Source organism: Chelonoidis abingdonii, chromosome 3 (assembly GCF_003597395.2).
Source record: "Chelonoidis abingdonii isolate Lonesome George chromosome 3, CheloAbing_2.0, whole genome shotgun sequence".
NCBI classification, from domain to species: domain Eukaryota; kingdom Metazoa; phylum Chordata; order Testudines; family Testudinidae; genus Chelonoidis; species Chelonoidis abingdonii.
Genome location: NC_133771.1, coordinates 98,103,228 through 98,119,136, shown reverse-complemented (window position 1 = coordinate 98,119,136; position 15,909 = coordinate 98,103,228). Strand labels below are relative to the sequence as shown.

The 15,909-nt window shown below is 39.4% G+C and overlaps 1 protein-coding gene across 1 annotated transcript in view; it reads left to right on the top strand.

Annotated features, from left to right (window-relative positions):
• The window catches only part of TRDN (triadin), a 331,687-nt gene that overhangs the window by 245,491 nt on the left and 70,287 nt on the right, over positions 1-15,909 (top strand). The window contains exons 27-30 of the mRNA XM_075064568.1: positions 6,785-6,835; positions 8,369-8,419; positions 9,076-9,126; positions 9,955-10,005. Coding sequence (XP_074920669.1) covers positions 6,785-6,835; positions 8,369-8,419; positions 9,076-9,126; positions 9,955-10,005 — 204 coding nt within the window. The remainder of the gene's footprint in view (positions 1-6,784; positions 6,836-8,368; positions 8,420-9,075; positions 9,127-9,954; positions 10,006-15,909) is intronic.

The following is a 15,909-nucleotide window of genomic DNA, read 5'->3' as shown; positions in this document are numbered from 1 at the left end:
GTAGACTAACACTACATGTAAATTAGTGAACTATAAAGAAAGAGACAGCAATTGAATTGCTAGACATATACTCAAGCCATGGTAGTCATGCTGATTTACCACTTTATGATAAGGGCCCCTATCCCACAAACACATTCACACATGAATAGTCCCGCTCTTCAAGTGATTGTTCATATGAATTCCACTTCTAGTGTGCATGCACCCCATTGGACAAGATTGGATTCTTTCAGCAAGCAGTGTCCATTGGGGCCCACATCTGCTCCCTGGATCCCTCATTCCCTCCCATCCAAGGGCATAAAGGGCACATCAAGGTCCAATTGTCCTTCAGTTTCTTCTCCTCATCCCTAACAGCAAGACAGAAACCTGCTTCTCTGGACACTGCATCATATAATTAACGTAGGGTTTTTTTCATGCTCATTGACATTAGATTTGTGTTTGTGTGTGTGTTTAGGGACTTGTCAGGTACTGAAATTTAGCTGCTATGCCTGAAACAAACTCCCTAGCATTTAAAACTTGCCCATGTTGTGATGCAGCTATTTTGCCTAATGATGAGAGGTACCTTTTTTGCCTTGGAGATAGATACTTTGTCAGGGAGATGCCTGTCTGTTGCTCCTTTCTCCAAAAGGCAATGTTACACTCCCAGACTAGGGATGATTTTAAAACTGGGGCTTTATTAAACTTACTATCCAAAAAACCAAATGTATGCAGCGTGCACAAGTCCCATACCCACTCAGTTTCACTGGAGCACATCAACCCTTCAGGGATAACATTTTGCTTCCCCACTGTATTCTCTTTTGCCTATTCAGTGCTGTCGGTTGTTGGCTGCGTGTGTGTTCTTGCTGTGTGTGTTGCACCAGCTTTGAATCAGAGCTTACGTGCATGGGATGCATTCAGTAGGTGCATTCAATAGGATAAGTAACTGCTTTTTCAACTCAGTCAGGCCACACACCTACTTGAAGTTAAGTATGTGTGTAACTGTTTTCAGGATCAACGCCTATGTGTTTTATTTTTTTATTATATAAATTAACAAGTAAAAGAAATACAAGGTAAAATTGTGAAAAAAATCTCAATTAATAAACATCCATTTTATATAAGTACTAGGCTTGTATAAGCAGCAGAGAATCCTGTGGCACCTTATAGACTAACAGACGTTTTGGAGCATGAGTTTTCGTGGGTGAATACCCACTTCATCAGACGCATGGAGTGGAAATTTCCAGGGGCAGGTATATATATGCTAGCAAGCAAGCTAGAGATAACGAGGTTAGTTCAATCAGGGAGGGATGAGGGCCCTGATCTACGCAAGTTGAGGTGTGAAACCAGGGGAGGAGAAACTCGGTTCTGTAGTTGGCAAGCCATTCACAGTCTTTGTTTAGTTCCAGCAGCTGATGGTTGTCAAATTGTGCAGATGAATTTGAAGCTCAGCAGTTTCTCTTTGAAGTTCTTGGTCCTGAAGTTTTTTTGTGCCAGGATGGCCACGCTTAAGGTCTGCTATATGTGTGGCCAGGGAGGTTCTGAATGGCTCTCCTACAGGTTTTTGTATATTGCGCTTTCCTAATATCTGATTTGTGTCCATTTATCCTTTTCGTAGAGTCTGTCCAGTTGCCGATGTACATAGCAGGGGCATTGTGCATATGATGGCGTACTATTATCATTGTTGAGTGGACAGCAGGTGAATGAACTGTGATGGTTGTGGCTTGATCTGGTTTAGGTCCTGTGATGGTGTCGCTGGTGTAGATATGTGGGCAGAGTTGGCATCGAGGTTTGTTGCATGGATTGGTTCGCTGAGCTACAGCTACTATGGTGCGTGTGCGAGTTGCTGATGAGAATACGTTTTCAGGTGGCGGTTGTCTGTGGCAAGGATTGGTGCTGCCACCCAAGGCCTGTGGAAAGTGTGGGATCATTGTTCCAGGATGGGTTGATAGATCCCTGGATGATGCGATTGGGGGTTTTAGCTGGGGGCCTGTATGTGGTGGCCAGTGGAGTCTGTTGCGTTTCTTGCTTGGGTTTGTCTAGCAGGTAGGAGGCTGCTCGGCGTAACGTCTGGCTTTGTTTGATCTGTTTCCTTATTTTCCTTGTGCGGGTATTAATAGTTTTGAGGAATGACTTGGTGGACGTGATTTTGTAGGAGGTGTACTGAAGTCTCTGATTCTGAGGGAGTAAAAATTAGAGCAGAAATGCGGTTGTACGCTCAGTCTATGACTGTAGACCAATGTCTTGAAATCAGTGTGAGCCGGAGAATGGAAGCTGAGAGGCATGAGGTAGGCTATAGCGGTTCGGAGTAGGTTTTCGATATAGAGGTGGGTGTCATGTGACCAGTCCTTATTTGCACCGGTAACTGTCTAGAAGAGTGGACACTCCCATGAGATTAGGATACAAAGGCTCGAGGTTGATGGTGGGTTGAGCTGTCGAAATCGTAGTGGTGGGAAATTTCCAGAGGTGCTCCTTCCCATGGGTAGCAGATGAATGAAAGATGTCATCTGTAGCGTAGGTGGAAGAAGGGCGTAGAAAAAGTAGGAGAGACTGAGGAAGCGTTGTTCGCAGGTCAGCCATAAAAACATTTAGGAACTATATTGTGAAGGCCAATAGCGAGAGCCATAGCAGTTTGCACACTGATCTGGAGATATAAATATTGCAGTCAAATTTATGAAAATAGTCTGATGGATGTGGTATAAAGGCAAAACAGAGCTCCGGCAGCAGTTTGCTGTGGCTATCATCAGGGCATACTGTTCCTGAAGCTTGTATTCCATCTGTGCGATGAGCGCCTGCGGCATGTTTTGTAGACGAGAGCCCTCTACATCCATCGGTGCCCGCTAGCGATCGGGTCTCACCCGATGCGTCTATGAGGCAAGCGATTGTGATTTACTTCCCCGCCACCCGGGGGCTCTGGGGGGCTCCCTGTACCCGCTAACCGCCACCCCCCCAGCACACAATCACCTGTCCAACCGTCACTCCCACCAACGCACCTATGGCCACACTACCACCAGCCCTAGATGCCGCCACCAATATAGCCATGTTTCATGGCCTGACCCCTGCCGCCACGCCTCCCCGCGGCACAACGTAGCTATATACGCCCATCCCACTACTGCCAGCCCCCTGCCCCTCTGCTCTGTACAATCGGCGCCGAAAACTGGCACAGTCTCACGGAAAAGCGATAAATGGGATCACAAATCAAGATATAGGAATGGCAATATACCAAAAAACCTAGCAGGAGACTTCAACTCCCTGCCCACTATATGCAGAACCTTAACGGCTGGCCATCTGCAGCAAAAAAACTTCAGGACCAGAACTTCAAAGAGAAAGCTGCTTGAGCTTCATTCATCTGCAAATTTGACGCCATCAGCTCTGGACTAACAAAGACTGTGAATGGCTTGCCAACTACAGAACCAGTTTCTCCTCCCTTGGTTTTCACACCTCAACTGCTAGATCAGGGCCTCATCCTCCCTGATTGAACTAACCTCGTTATCTCTAGCTTGCTTGCTAGCATATATATACCTGCCCCTGGAAATTTCCACTCCATGCGTCTGATGAAGTGGGTATTCACCCACGAAAACTCATGCTCCAAAACGTCTGTTAGTCTATAAGGTGCCACAGGATTCTCTGCTGCTTTTACAGATTCAGACTAACACAGCTACCCCTCTGATACTAGGATTGTATATAAGTTTAAACATTATGAACCAAAAATATCCCTGTACTTTCCATCCAACCAGTCTTTGATAGGATGTGAAAAGTTTGCTGAATCTCTTTTGGAAAGAAAAAGGTAGATGCTATGTAGGGATTTGGCATGCTAATGAAAATCAACTTAAGAGAAAGCAAAGGAGAGAACCGATATAGCTCTTATCAATTCAGCATCTGAAGGCCACGATTTCAAAAAAAGGAAACTACTGCACAAAATCTAGTTTCAATCATATGTACCCAAGTGGCTGGCTTTGGACTTCAGGCCAAGTCCTAATCCCTGTTACGGAGCCTGTGAGCTCAATGTTGGTGTTCTTGGAAAATGGAATAAAGGCATTGATTTTAGTTTGGGATGAGATATTTAAATATTTTTGTGATCAATACAATCCCTGTAAGAAAAGAGGGACCATGGTATCTAATTCAGACTCTTTTGGGCAACTGAGTGAGTTTTGGGCTAATAAGAGAAAGATGAAGATCCTCTGAATCAAAACTCTTGCTATGAAACTGAGTCAATATGTGTGAATACTTTCCTTATTACTACTGCCAGTAGAAAGGCAGGAAAGAGTGAAGAGGAGCGTTGATTCAGGCCAGCTATAGCACTAAGCATTTTTTTGTTTAAGGAATTTTGTTTAAGGAATTTCAGATGTGAATATTCTTCCAGCCTGACCATAACAGTGGCTCTCTGTCTAGTAGAAATGCTGAATCAAATGTCCTTGAACCTTATAGTCAGGTCCACTTCTAGTTTAATAAATTCCAATTAAGGAGAATACTTAATAAATTTACTTTCTTCTACAGAAGAAATATCTTCCTATTAGGGGAAGAATCTGAGACTTATTTATAAATGTAACACTAAATCTTCAGCTGTTTGCTGAAATAGGAAAGCCCCTTCAACAATTTCAGGTTGGTTTAATTTTGATTTGTTGGATTAATCTGAGGCCAAAGAAACTCAGGAGGCATGGGTTCCAGTGCATATCTTTTATTGTTATCCAGTTATGTGCTCTATTTATTTTTATGTTTCTACACAAGGAAAAAAGTCAGCAGTTTGTATCTCTTTCACAGTACTTACACTACATGTTATTGAAAGAAACAGATGTGTAGTGTTTGCTGCTCTTTGGTCCTTTATCGCACTTGCTATGCATTGTGTGTAGTTTATTTGAAGTTAAAAAAAATCCTATTTGTAGCATTCAGTGGAGTATTTTCTTTTATAGCAAGTATTTTCCTTTAAAAATAGAAAATTATGGTGTGTAAATTTAAATGTCCTCTGATGCCCAATAAGAAGAATCAGAAAGTGATGACTTTTTCAGATTAGATGTCCTATTTCTTTTTTTCTTCTGTTTTATTGCTAGAGTATGAATATTTGTGTAACAAGATCTTTGTTCTGATGAATTTATTTATTCCTGCTGCTTGTCCCTATTCTAAAATCATATGGTCATAGCTTGTCATCTGGAATTAATCTGTGCTTGATAAAGGAGCAGTGAGAGGCAGAGAGGGGACAGGTGGCTTTAAGCTATTTTTATGTTCCCCTGATCCTGAGACCATCATGGACCAGGTCAGTCCCTGACACAAGTTAGAGCAGCTTGAAGGTTGACATCATTTAGGCCGATTGATGATATAAAATCACTGTTCCCTGTGGCTGATGGAAAGAGAGGGGAGATCTTGGGGCCATGTGTCTCTGAATCCCTGGCTCATGAAGATAGGGGATAAGTACACCTTGGATAGCCCCCTGGTGCTGCTGTTAGTTGTTGCTTCTGCTGCTTAGCCCCTAATTGCTAGAGAATGCTGGGAGCTTTTTCAACGGCCAAACCACCTAAGAAATTTCATGGATGTCACCTGCAGCAGGGAGGGATGAACTGTTGGGCTGTGTCTCCCCACTCCATGTTGGGAGAAGGATCATCTAGCACCCTGCCTCTAACCTCTGGTGCTGCTAATAGTGTCTGCTAAGTCTCCCAGATCAGATGCATGCAGGTAATTTAAGGCTCTGTCCCCACTGGAAATGAATTTGTATTAGCAAAGCCTGTGTCTAAAGTCAGGTTGAGTTTAGTGGTGGATTAAGACAGATCCTTGGGATCCAGTCCTGATAGTCTGGAGGGCCTGCAGCTGTTGAGAATTGGAAACTAGTTTTAAATCTAGTTTAGAGAGAATCTTCTGTTGGCTCAACACTGTTATTACAGTGGATTTAGCTAACATTGGTTTATACAGAGCCTACAGTAATCCTTGCAAGGGGATGTAGTTCTTCTTGGCATTTAAGTGCCATATCAGCTCAGAAGGATTATGATTGACTCTAATTAGCATTCCTACAAATGGTAACATTCTTTCACTCCAACCAAGTGACCAAAATTGCTTCCTCCCTTTGAAAACATCATTTCCTATCTAACCTCTGCAAATGCTCACTGACCTGTACACTTCAGAGGCCACCAGATTAGCACCAGTAGGAAATGGCTATTAATAAGATGTGTTCCATACAATATTAATAATATAATGTAATAAAGGTGCTCAGTACTCTTACTGAGCTAAAATACATATTCCCCGCCTAAGGTATTGAACTGAAGGGCCTGACTGAAAGCCCACTTAGAGTCAATGGAAAGATTTCTGTTAACATCCAACAGGCTTTGGCTGAGGCCCTAAGAATCTGGTCCTATATTCAGATCCACTTACATGGATCTCTGCATCCATGGAAAGCTCTAGGTGTCCCTAGCCTCTGTTTGCCAGAAGCTGGGAATGAGCGACTGGGGATGGATCACTTGATGATGACCAGTTCTGTTTATTCCCTCTGGGGCCTCTGGCAGTGGCCACCATCAGAAGACAGGATATTGGGCTAGACGGATCTTTGGTCTGACCCAGCAGGGCCATTCTTATGGTTTTATGTACTTCAGTAGGGCTCGGTGTGGAGACAGCAGTCTGTGCTAATGAATTATATTAAAGAATCAGGGACTTAATCTGACAGAACATGAGAGTTGATTGCAGACAAAATTCCAGAAAGTGTAAAGAGAGATCAAGGGTTATATCGGTTTAACTTTTACCATAAGTTACTTGCTAGTTCTTTTTAAATGCATCATGTGTACATCTATTATTTTTAGTCATTAAAACGGAAATCCACTGTACTTTCCTATAGAGCGTGTAAAAGAAAAAACTGTGAAGACTCCAGAAGTTCCAAAGGACAAAGGTAATGGCATACATGGGCATTATCTGTAATGTCTCGTGAGATCTAAATTCACTACTTGATAACACTCAGGTTATCTTAAAGCTCACATACAAGATATACTGTAGGTTCAGTGTCAAACAACAAAATTAAATGCCCAAATAGACTTCTCCTACCAACAGGGTCATCAAAACTGAAATTAGAAGGCATAGCTGGTTGAAAATTGGAATTCGCATGCTGTGTGAAATTCTGATATTTCAAAATTTGTTTAGTCTCAGATTGGGATGGAAAAGTTGAAATATCAAAATTTCTCACAGCATGTAAAGTTCTGAAAAATTTTGAATCAAAATGTTTTGACATTTTGTTTTGGTTCACAGTTGAATTGCATCCACCTGAGCTGCTGGCTCAGGGAAGTAGTAGTTCATTCCTAATTTTTTTCCTCCGGATCAGGCTCCTTGGCCAGGCTACAATTCCTGTCACCTTTCCCTCTGGTTGAAATTGAAAAACTCTGAATTGCCGCTGTGAATGATAGTTATTGGGCCATGGAAAAAGAGTGAGAATGACTGTAAAGCCTGCCAGTTAGAGTCCTCACTTCAGATGTGTGAGATTCAAGTCCAAGTCCTTGTTCCAATGACAATCTATTTATACATATATAAAACGGCTTTAATGGGAGAGATTGAGGGAGCCTGGCACCAGAATATTCCATTGCCCTGTGATTAGGACACACCTGCAATGTGGGAGATCCAAGGTCTAATCCCTTCTCTATATCAGGCAGAGGGGAGAACTCAACATGGATCTCCTCATCTGAGGTGACTGGCATAACCACTGGGCTAAAGTGATAAGGAGGGTGGCACTATCACTTCCTCCTCTGGTCATGTTGTCAGACTAGCCCAAAAAATCTTCTTGTTTCAGTATTGTCAAAACAAACAGCTTAGTTTCAACATTCCCAAAACGCTTCAGTGTTTTGGTTTTAGTCAAAACTATTTGGTGAACTCAGTATGAAGTTGCGAATAGTTTGGGGTTGATAGAAATGGCTTTTTTTTATAAATAAACTATTTGTTGAAAAAAAATTTCCCCACCTCTAATTCCATATCTTTTGTCAGTCACAGATAAAAAGAACCTCTCCTTAGCCTTCTTTGGCAACTTCTGGTTTTTAATTCTAACGCTGTAACTGTATCAGTGTGTGCTCATTTTGTATTTCGTTTCAGTTATGGAAAAATCCATTGCTGATGCCAACCGATGTATAAAATTACTTTCCTCTTCATAAATCATTATTATTCATTTTCTATTTGAGAGATAACCTAACAAGTTCTCTGAATACAAAAGAACTGATGGCATATTATAGGTTTGTTGTTTTACTTATCAAACTAAGTCTAAAAGGCTCAGTTAATTACATCTTTGTATTGTCCTGCTTACTTCCATGCTATTAAAGCCACTTGATTATCACATCTGTCTTCTTTTCTCTTTCCATATCAAAATATATGAGTCACTTCCTTCTCATGTGTCATCTTTTTTATCTAACCTGACTTCTGATAAATGTTAAATGTTTCTTTTCAGAGCCTGTTAAAAGGAAAGAAGTGAAGCCTCCAGCAGCCTTAAAGGAAAAGGGTAATGGCTCATAGTCATGTGTAAAAACACCTATTCCTTTATTAAATATAAAGTTGTCCACACTAACGAGTGCATCATTGCCTCAGTGCACACAATTCCTGTTAACCTTAAATTACAGCTCTTCTGTGAAAAGTTACAAAATCCAGCACCTTCTTATTTGTTAGATCTGATCCTTTTGCATTTCTGAAGTCATATGTAATTAAGAAATAAAAATAAAGTTTTACTATTTTTGACTCTTGTCTGATCTGCAGAGCCAGTGCACCTACTGAAGAGAGAGCTGGTGTCTGCTGCTTCTTACGTATCACTTACTAACAGAATTGTTAACTAAATTCCAGTTATTGGCTAAACTCATTGACACCTGTTGAAGCCCATGGAAGACAATGGGGGAGCTCAGTTGTACTAAGGGCATAGTTTGACCTACAGAATCTGTTCATGGTTAAAATGGTCTGTAGGAAAGAGCATAGTTTGCCTTTCAGATCCCAGACTGAACCCTTGTTGAACTAAACTTTGTTTTGGATTCTTAACAAAACCCCATGCTAATCAACCCTTGTCTAGTTTGGTATTTTTTGTGAAACTGTTGCACAGCTCTAGATACTGTATAAAGCATGATAATATAATTACCTCCCTGCTTCAATTTATGCTGATAATTTTTTCAGAGCCTTCAAAAGAAAAAGAAGAGAAGCCTCCAGTTGTTCTCAAAGAAAGAGGTAAAAACAGAATAATAGGTAATAGAAAAATAGAAGTTCTAAATTACTAAGAGTCCATATTTAGAGATGAGATTTTCTGAAGCACCTGGAGAATTTGGTCCTCAACTCATTCTGGGCTTTTCAAAATCTCCCTGTAGATTGATTAATCACATGCTTCTGGAAATGATACTTAATTGGTCCTAAAGTGATTGCTATGTAACCTGCAGTCTGCTTTAAAGGGCAGAAATAATAATCATGGAGTCCTAGATGATAGAGATAGAAGAGATCCATGAAGTCATCTTAGTTCGAGTTTTGTTCAGTTTAAATGTCTCAGGCAATGAAGCTTCCACTGCTTCCCTTCTGAGATTATTGCACAGTAAAAGATCTTGTTCACAATGGACTTTTTCCTTTAAAATTCTTACCCCCCACATGTTTGCCAGTGTCTTAAAGAAGGCCTAACAGTCTACTCTTGTTTTGTTTTCTCTCTTCCCTCCTGTTCCCTTTACTACAGCATATAATGTGCACATTTAGATACTCCCCTTATTTCCTTTTCCCACTATTTTCTGTGCCTCCTTACCTGTGATTGGAGATCCTACACTCCTCTATGCCTTGATCCTCTTTAATTATATTTCCACCAATGCAGTTTCTCCTTCAAATTCCTCTTAAAAAACTCCTCCTTCCACAAAAAAACAGTGTCACAGAGAATAAAAGATTTTAAAAAGCCCACAAAAGCCTATGAGCTTTTGATATGTGAACCATCAACCAAAGCTACTGCATGAAATTATTGCTGTACCTGGTCCTCCATGCCTTCTCTTCCCATGAATGTATACAAAATTGTAACTTTTTCAGGGGCCACAAGAAAACAAGCAGTGAAGCCTCCAGTTGTCATCAAAGGAAAAGGTAAAAATTATTTGTCAAGTTATGCCATAACTGAGGCCCTGATCCTGAAATCAGATCCCCCTCCCTCTGTGAAGACATAAGAACCCTGACCCTCAGAGGCATTTAGGTTCCCATCTCCCATTGAAATCAATGGGAGCTAAGCATTTCAATACCTGTATGGATCTGGGCCACGGACCCTTAAGTTGTGTGCTCTTTGGTGCAAGGATGCTGTTTCTTATTTGTCTATTAAGTGACATGCACCTTCATGGGGTACCTATTAATAATAAGTAGATCTCACAGCCAGAAAGTTGTTATTGCTCATCATTTCCCCTTTCTTAATTTTATCCCATGTTCCTACTTGCATTTGCCATTTCATATGATATGTCACTTATCCAATATAAGCACCATACCATTGTCATGTACTGTGCCTTACATATAATCATCAGGATTTACTTTCAAATAAAGAGAACTTAAGGAATACACATCCTCTAAATAAAAAGATAAATAAAAGGGATTTTGTAAGCAGTGATAATAGTAATTATAACTAATTGAGTATTCTCAAGTTTATGTATTCATGTTAAACTAGTTCAGGCAAGAATTAGATTTACATTTAGACACTAGGTGCATGTTGATTAAACATCTTATTAAAGAAGCCGTATCTCAAATTAAATGGGTAAATACTTTAAGAGCAGATAATAAGTAATAGCTTAGCAATGCAATAACAGTCAACTGAAACAGAGATACAGAGGGCATTCTTTGAAACTGCCAATTGCCTTAATGCTGCTTCAGAAAACTAAATGGCATTCCCTCCTAATCGCTGGGTACTCTCTGTAACCAAATTATGAGGTAATGTTTTCTCTGGCAAAATTTATGAAAGGCAAGATATGTACATTTTTAAGGGCAACCGTTCTACATAATATGTGTAGGTAATACTTAGAATAATAGTATGGCAAGCTATTGCTGCACACACTGATTCTGATGCCATTCAAAAACATGAAAGTTAGGTGATGTGTAGGGCCCTAGCAAATTCATGGTCCATTTTGTTCAATTTCACAGTCATGGGATTTTAAAAATTGTTAATTTCATTATTTCATCTATTTAAACATGAAAATTTATGGTAGTGTAATTGTAGTGGTTCTGACCCAATGAGGACTGCAGGGTGCGGGGAGGCGGTTGCAAGGTTATTGTAGGTGGGTTGCAGTACTGCTACCATTACTTCTGTGCTGCTGCTGGCAGTGGTGTTCCCTTCAGAGCTGGGCAGCTGGAGAGCAGAAGCTGCTGGTTGGGCGCTCAGCTCTCAAGACAGAGACATCACCACCAGCAGTGCAGGAATAAGGGCATCCAGCCAACAGGCGCTGCTCTGTGGCCTCCCAGCTCTGAAGGCAGCGCAGAAGTAAGGGTGGCAATACTGTATCCCTCTGAAATAACCTTCCAACCCCCTTGCAACTCCCTTTTGGCTCAGGATTCCCAATTTGAGAAATGCTGGTCTCCCCCTGTGAAATTTGTAGTATAGGGTAAAAGCACACCAAAGACCAGATTTCCCAGGGGAGACCAGATTTCATGGTCTGTGGTGTGTTTTTCATGACTGTGAATTTGGTAGTGCCCTAGTGATGTGTAATCTCAAAAGGCACCAGAACTAAAATAGTCTCAAACTATTTTACACAGAATTAAAACCTAGCAAAGAGAGAGAGTCTTGAATGATCATCCCCCAGATACACGACAGGAAAAGAACAAAGGAGGATGTTCTTCATTGCACCTGTCAATTGGTCTACTCTTGGCAGAAGTGAGTTAGAATTAAAAATGTATTGTTTTTAAAAAAAAGGCAGCTCTGGTGTAGCATATTGTGCCTAAGATATTTGTTACTTTCTGCTTCTGCTCTTGTAAGGCTGTGAAGGAGGTGGGAATCCATTTTATGGATCTAGCAGCGTTTGACATGCCCAGAATGTTTGCCTTCAAGTGATCAGTTCTCCATAAATACTTTGGGTCTGACCTTTGGGTATTTATTTGTTTTTTTTCTATTTAAGTAATAGTAAAGGAAATGCCTATACAAGAGCTGTAGGTGTCCTGACAATTAATCTAACATTGTAACACATCCCAAAAATTGAAGTAGGAATAAACTAACTCCATTTCATCAGCTAGCAGTGAAGCACTTACAAAACAAAACTCCTTCAAACCACCCATGGCCTACTTGGCCTATTTCAAAGTCAGACTAAGGGGCATTTGAATACTCCAGGTTCCACTGACTTTCCCTGGGGTTATTTATGTACATCACCTTTGAAAATCAGATCTATGGCATGCCACACAGTTCACAGCAGCCAGAGGTATTTGGTTACACTATTACACCCATAGGATAAAATCTTGGTCCCATTGAAGTCAATGGAATTTTTGCTAGAATTTCACCCATAATATATATCATTGGAAAGTATCAGTTATGTATTCAATGAACCTTCACAGAACACAGATCTAGTTACTACCTGGGTCAGTGTTATACAGGAGGTCAGACTAGATGATCACAGTCATCCCTTACGGCCTTGGAATCTCTGATTTTTTTCCCCCTGCAGTAGATAAAGAGGAAATATTTTTGTTAAATCAGATTTTTCAATCAGTCAAGAGTCATGAAAGTGAGACTTACAGTTTGGTGAATGCAAAATCTGAAAAAGAAGGAAACACCTATTCAAAACACCTGTTCAATGTGCAACGGCAAGCAACATTGAAAACAAAATGTTACCCGAATAGGACAGAAAATATTGCTGAAAATGTTGCATATTATTAAAATATCATAGTATAAGCATTCCCTTGGTTAATATGTTCAGTTCTGATCTCCATATGTCCTAGAAATCAATATAGCAGATGTAAACGGGCACAAAGGTGGTGAACTAATGATCAGAGGCATGTAAAGACTGCCATGTGGCAGTGTAAGATTATTTAAAGAGAAGGCAAGGAATGGGAGAAATGAGAAATATTAAATCAGTGGTTAAAGTAAAAATAAATGGGGTGCTGTTACTAACCCTTTCTTATAATACAAGAACAAGAGAATACCTACAATTAAATTGAAAGGCAGCTTATGAGACTGATTATTTATGCATTACATCAAAAATATTATCTTTAATCTCTAAAACTCCTCTTCTACAAGAGAGAAGGGTGAAGGTTTTAGTAGGATTCCAAAAAAGAAAAGCATGAAATATATTAATGTCAATAAGCACATTTATAGTCACATTAGACAAAATGAAAAAATGGAAGATACAAATCCTCATGTTTTAGGACACAACTCAATCACTAACTGCCTTAGGCAAGGTCTAAACTAGAAAAGATTTGTCAATATAGCTGTACCGGTATTGCTGAACCACCAGACCATCCTAGTACAGATGCAGTTTATACTGGCAAGACTATGCTTTTGCTGGTGTAGCTTATATCAATTCTCAGTGAAATAAACTATGCTGGCAAGAGTATGTATGCTGGTATAACTGCTTCTACGTTAGGGCTTTTGCCAGTGTGAAAAAAAGTCATCAAAGTAATCACATACTCTACCAGACATTAGTGTACCAACAAATGTTTCTTAGTGTAGACCTGGCCTAAGAATAGGGGGAAATTTCCTCTTGCACCATCCTCTGAATCATCTACTGCTGGTCACTGTTAGACATACATGACAAGGTGCACTGCTGGTCTGATTTGGTATATTAGTGATTATTTGCTTATTCTAATATAATAAATACAGCATTTCCCCTACAGCTGTGTGGAAATACTATATTTATCACTAGTTATAATAAGAACTAATTGGAAAAGGGAATTAGGGAAATTCCTGCTGGAAAAAATGATTTTGAAATTTATTGAATGAAAAATTAGAATTTTCTAAGTGAAATAAAAATGTTCATTTTAATTTTGATATAAAATGCCATTTTTAATCACAAAGTTTGGAATTTAAAATATGTATGACCCCTCTCCTTTTTTAAAACTGTCTCCTTTTTTTTCTATTGGAAAAGTAATAATTAAGCAACAGTAGACTAAATTTCACAAAAAGTAACACTTTCAGTCTTGTTTTTGTTCCTTTATTATAGGGCAATATGTTACTTGACTTTTACTGATTTGCTGAGAGTTATTAGCTGCTCTTGTTATTTTAACAGAAACTTCCACCAATTTAAGTCTTGTTAGTGAAAGTTGAGTAGTGAATTTGAACACAATGTACCAAAAAATGAATAGCCACATTTCTAGTCTGCCAGACTTGCAAACCAAACATCATCATCTTTATCAAAAAAAAAATGAAGTGCAATAACATTCTGTACACTTGGGCCAGAAAGATTCCCATTTACCATTGCAGAAGCATGCATGTTTTGGATCATTACTATAGAGTGCTGCATTTTAAAAAAATAAATAAAAGCAACTTTAAAAAAAAAGTAGAGAAGAGTTGCATATGTATAAACCCTCTCCTTAGGGCTAGTTCTTCTGCTGTTGAAGGCAATTGCAAACCTCCCATTTGACTTCATTGGGAACAGGCACAGGTCGTATATGTTATGTAGTGAAGCAACCCAAACAGATGAGATGCAAATCAGTTATGTTCCAGCCACCCAAGTTTATGACAAGGTAAATCTTATTCACAATGTCTTTAAAGATTGGGATTCAGTACAATTGCTTCAGTTTCTTAAAAGTTGCTTCTGTTTTTGCTGTTCTGTGTGACAGATCTTCATAAATCATTTTTATCCTCTGGAATTCATATATAAACAGTGCTTTCAAAAGCAAATGGAACTAACCCAGTGATGCTGAATGCGTATGGCAGGACATTGACATTTTGTCAGAAAAGTGTAACCTCCATGTGTAAAGTGGCTTTAAGCATCCACGTGCAATGTTGCACATCATTAGTTCTTTCTTTCTTAACAATGAAAAGTGACATGTCACATAGAACATACAAACAGGGTTTGAGAAAAGTCTTTGTAAGACAAAATTGTTCCAGTGAGTTTGTGGCCCATCACCCTGTGGAAAACCCGGAAGAGAAGTTTCCATTTACTCCTACTGATGTTCTTTCCATCAGAGTGACAGTATACAATAAACAGGGAGCTCCTTTAATAGATAATGGAATTACAACCAAAGGAACATCATAGTTTGTGCAGCATTATGTCACATTAGATAGAAGATATCTAGTTCAGTGCTAATCACATTAGATGTAGGTGACTGCAATAGGCAGACCTTTGCTAAATTAAACTAATGTTTGCAATATGGTGGTTGAATTCATATATCATATTAAACTGTATTATGTAATCCAGCATAATAAAACATTACCAGATATTACAGTAAGACAAATATGTTTGGTACATAGAAATTGCCACACCAGATCAGACCATTGGTCCATCAAATCCAGCAGCCTGCCTGATAGCTGCCCATACCAGATGCTTTGAGGAAACAGCAGCTGCATCAGTGCTCAGATATTAAAGTGATGAGGTCTATATAAGTACCTAGTAGAGAGAAATATATTCGAAGGTGTTAAATTCCCATTATTGCAGTCAACATCCAGCTGTGAGAAACTTTGAATATATCTTTAAAGAAGGAAAGAAAAAGAACAATAGAAAACATCCCTTTATATAGCTGGAGACTATAATAATCTGGAAAAAGGAAAAAGGAAGCATATTGAATTTTTAAGTTCCAAAAAAGTGTTGGCTCACACAAGTAAAAAAAAGAAAGGCAAAGAATATGTGAACTACAGATTGTACTTGTCATTTGATCTTCTCTTACTTTCCTCTGCGCAAAAAAAAAAAAAAGATTCAAAACAAACAATCTCATGTGTTTGTGTGCATATAGTATATGTATACACACACACATACACTTACTCTTAACTCTTGTTACATAATATGTGTTCCCACATTATTGTTAGCATGACATAGAATTTACCGTGGTAACACTATGTAATAATACCAGAACAGAGAAAAAAGCACTCAG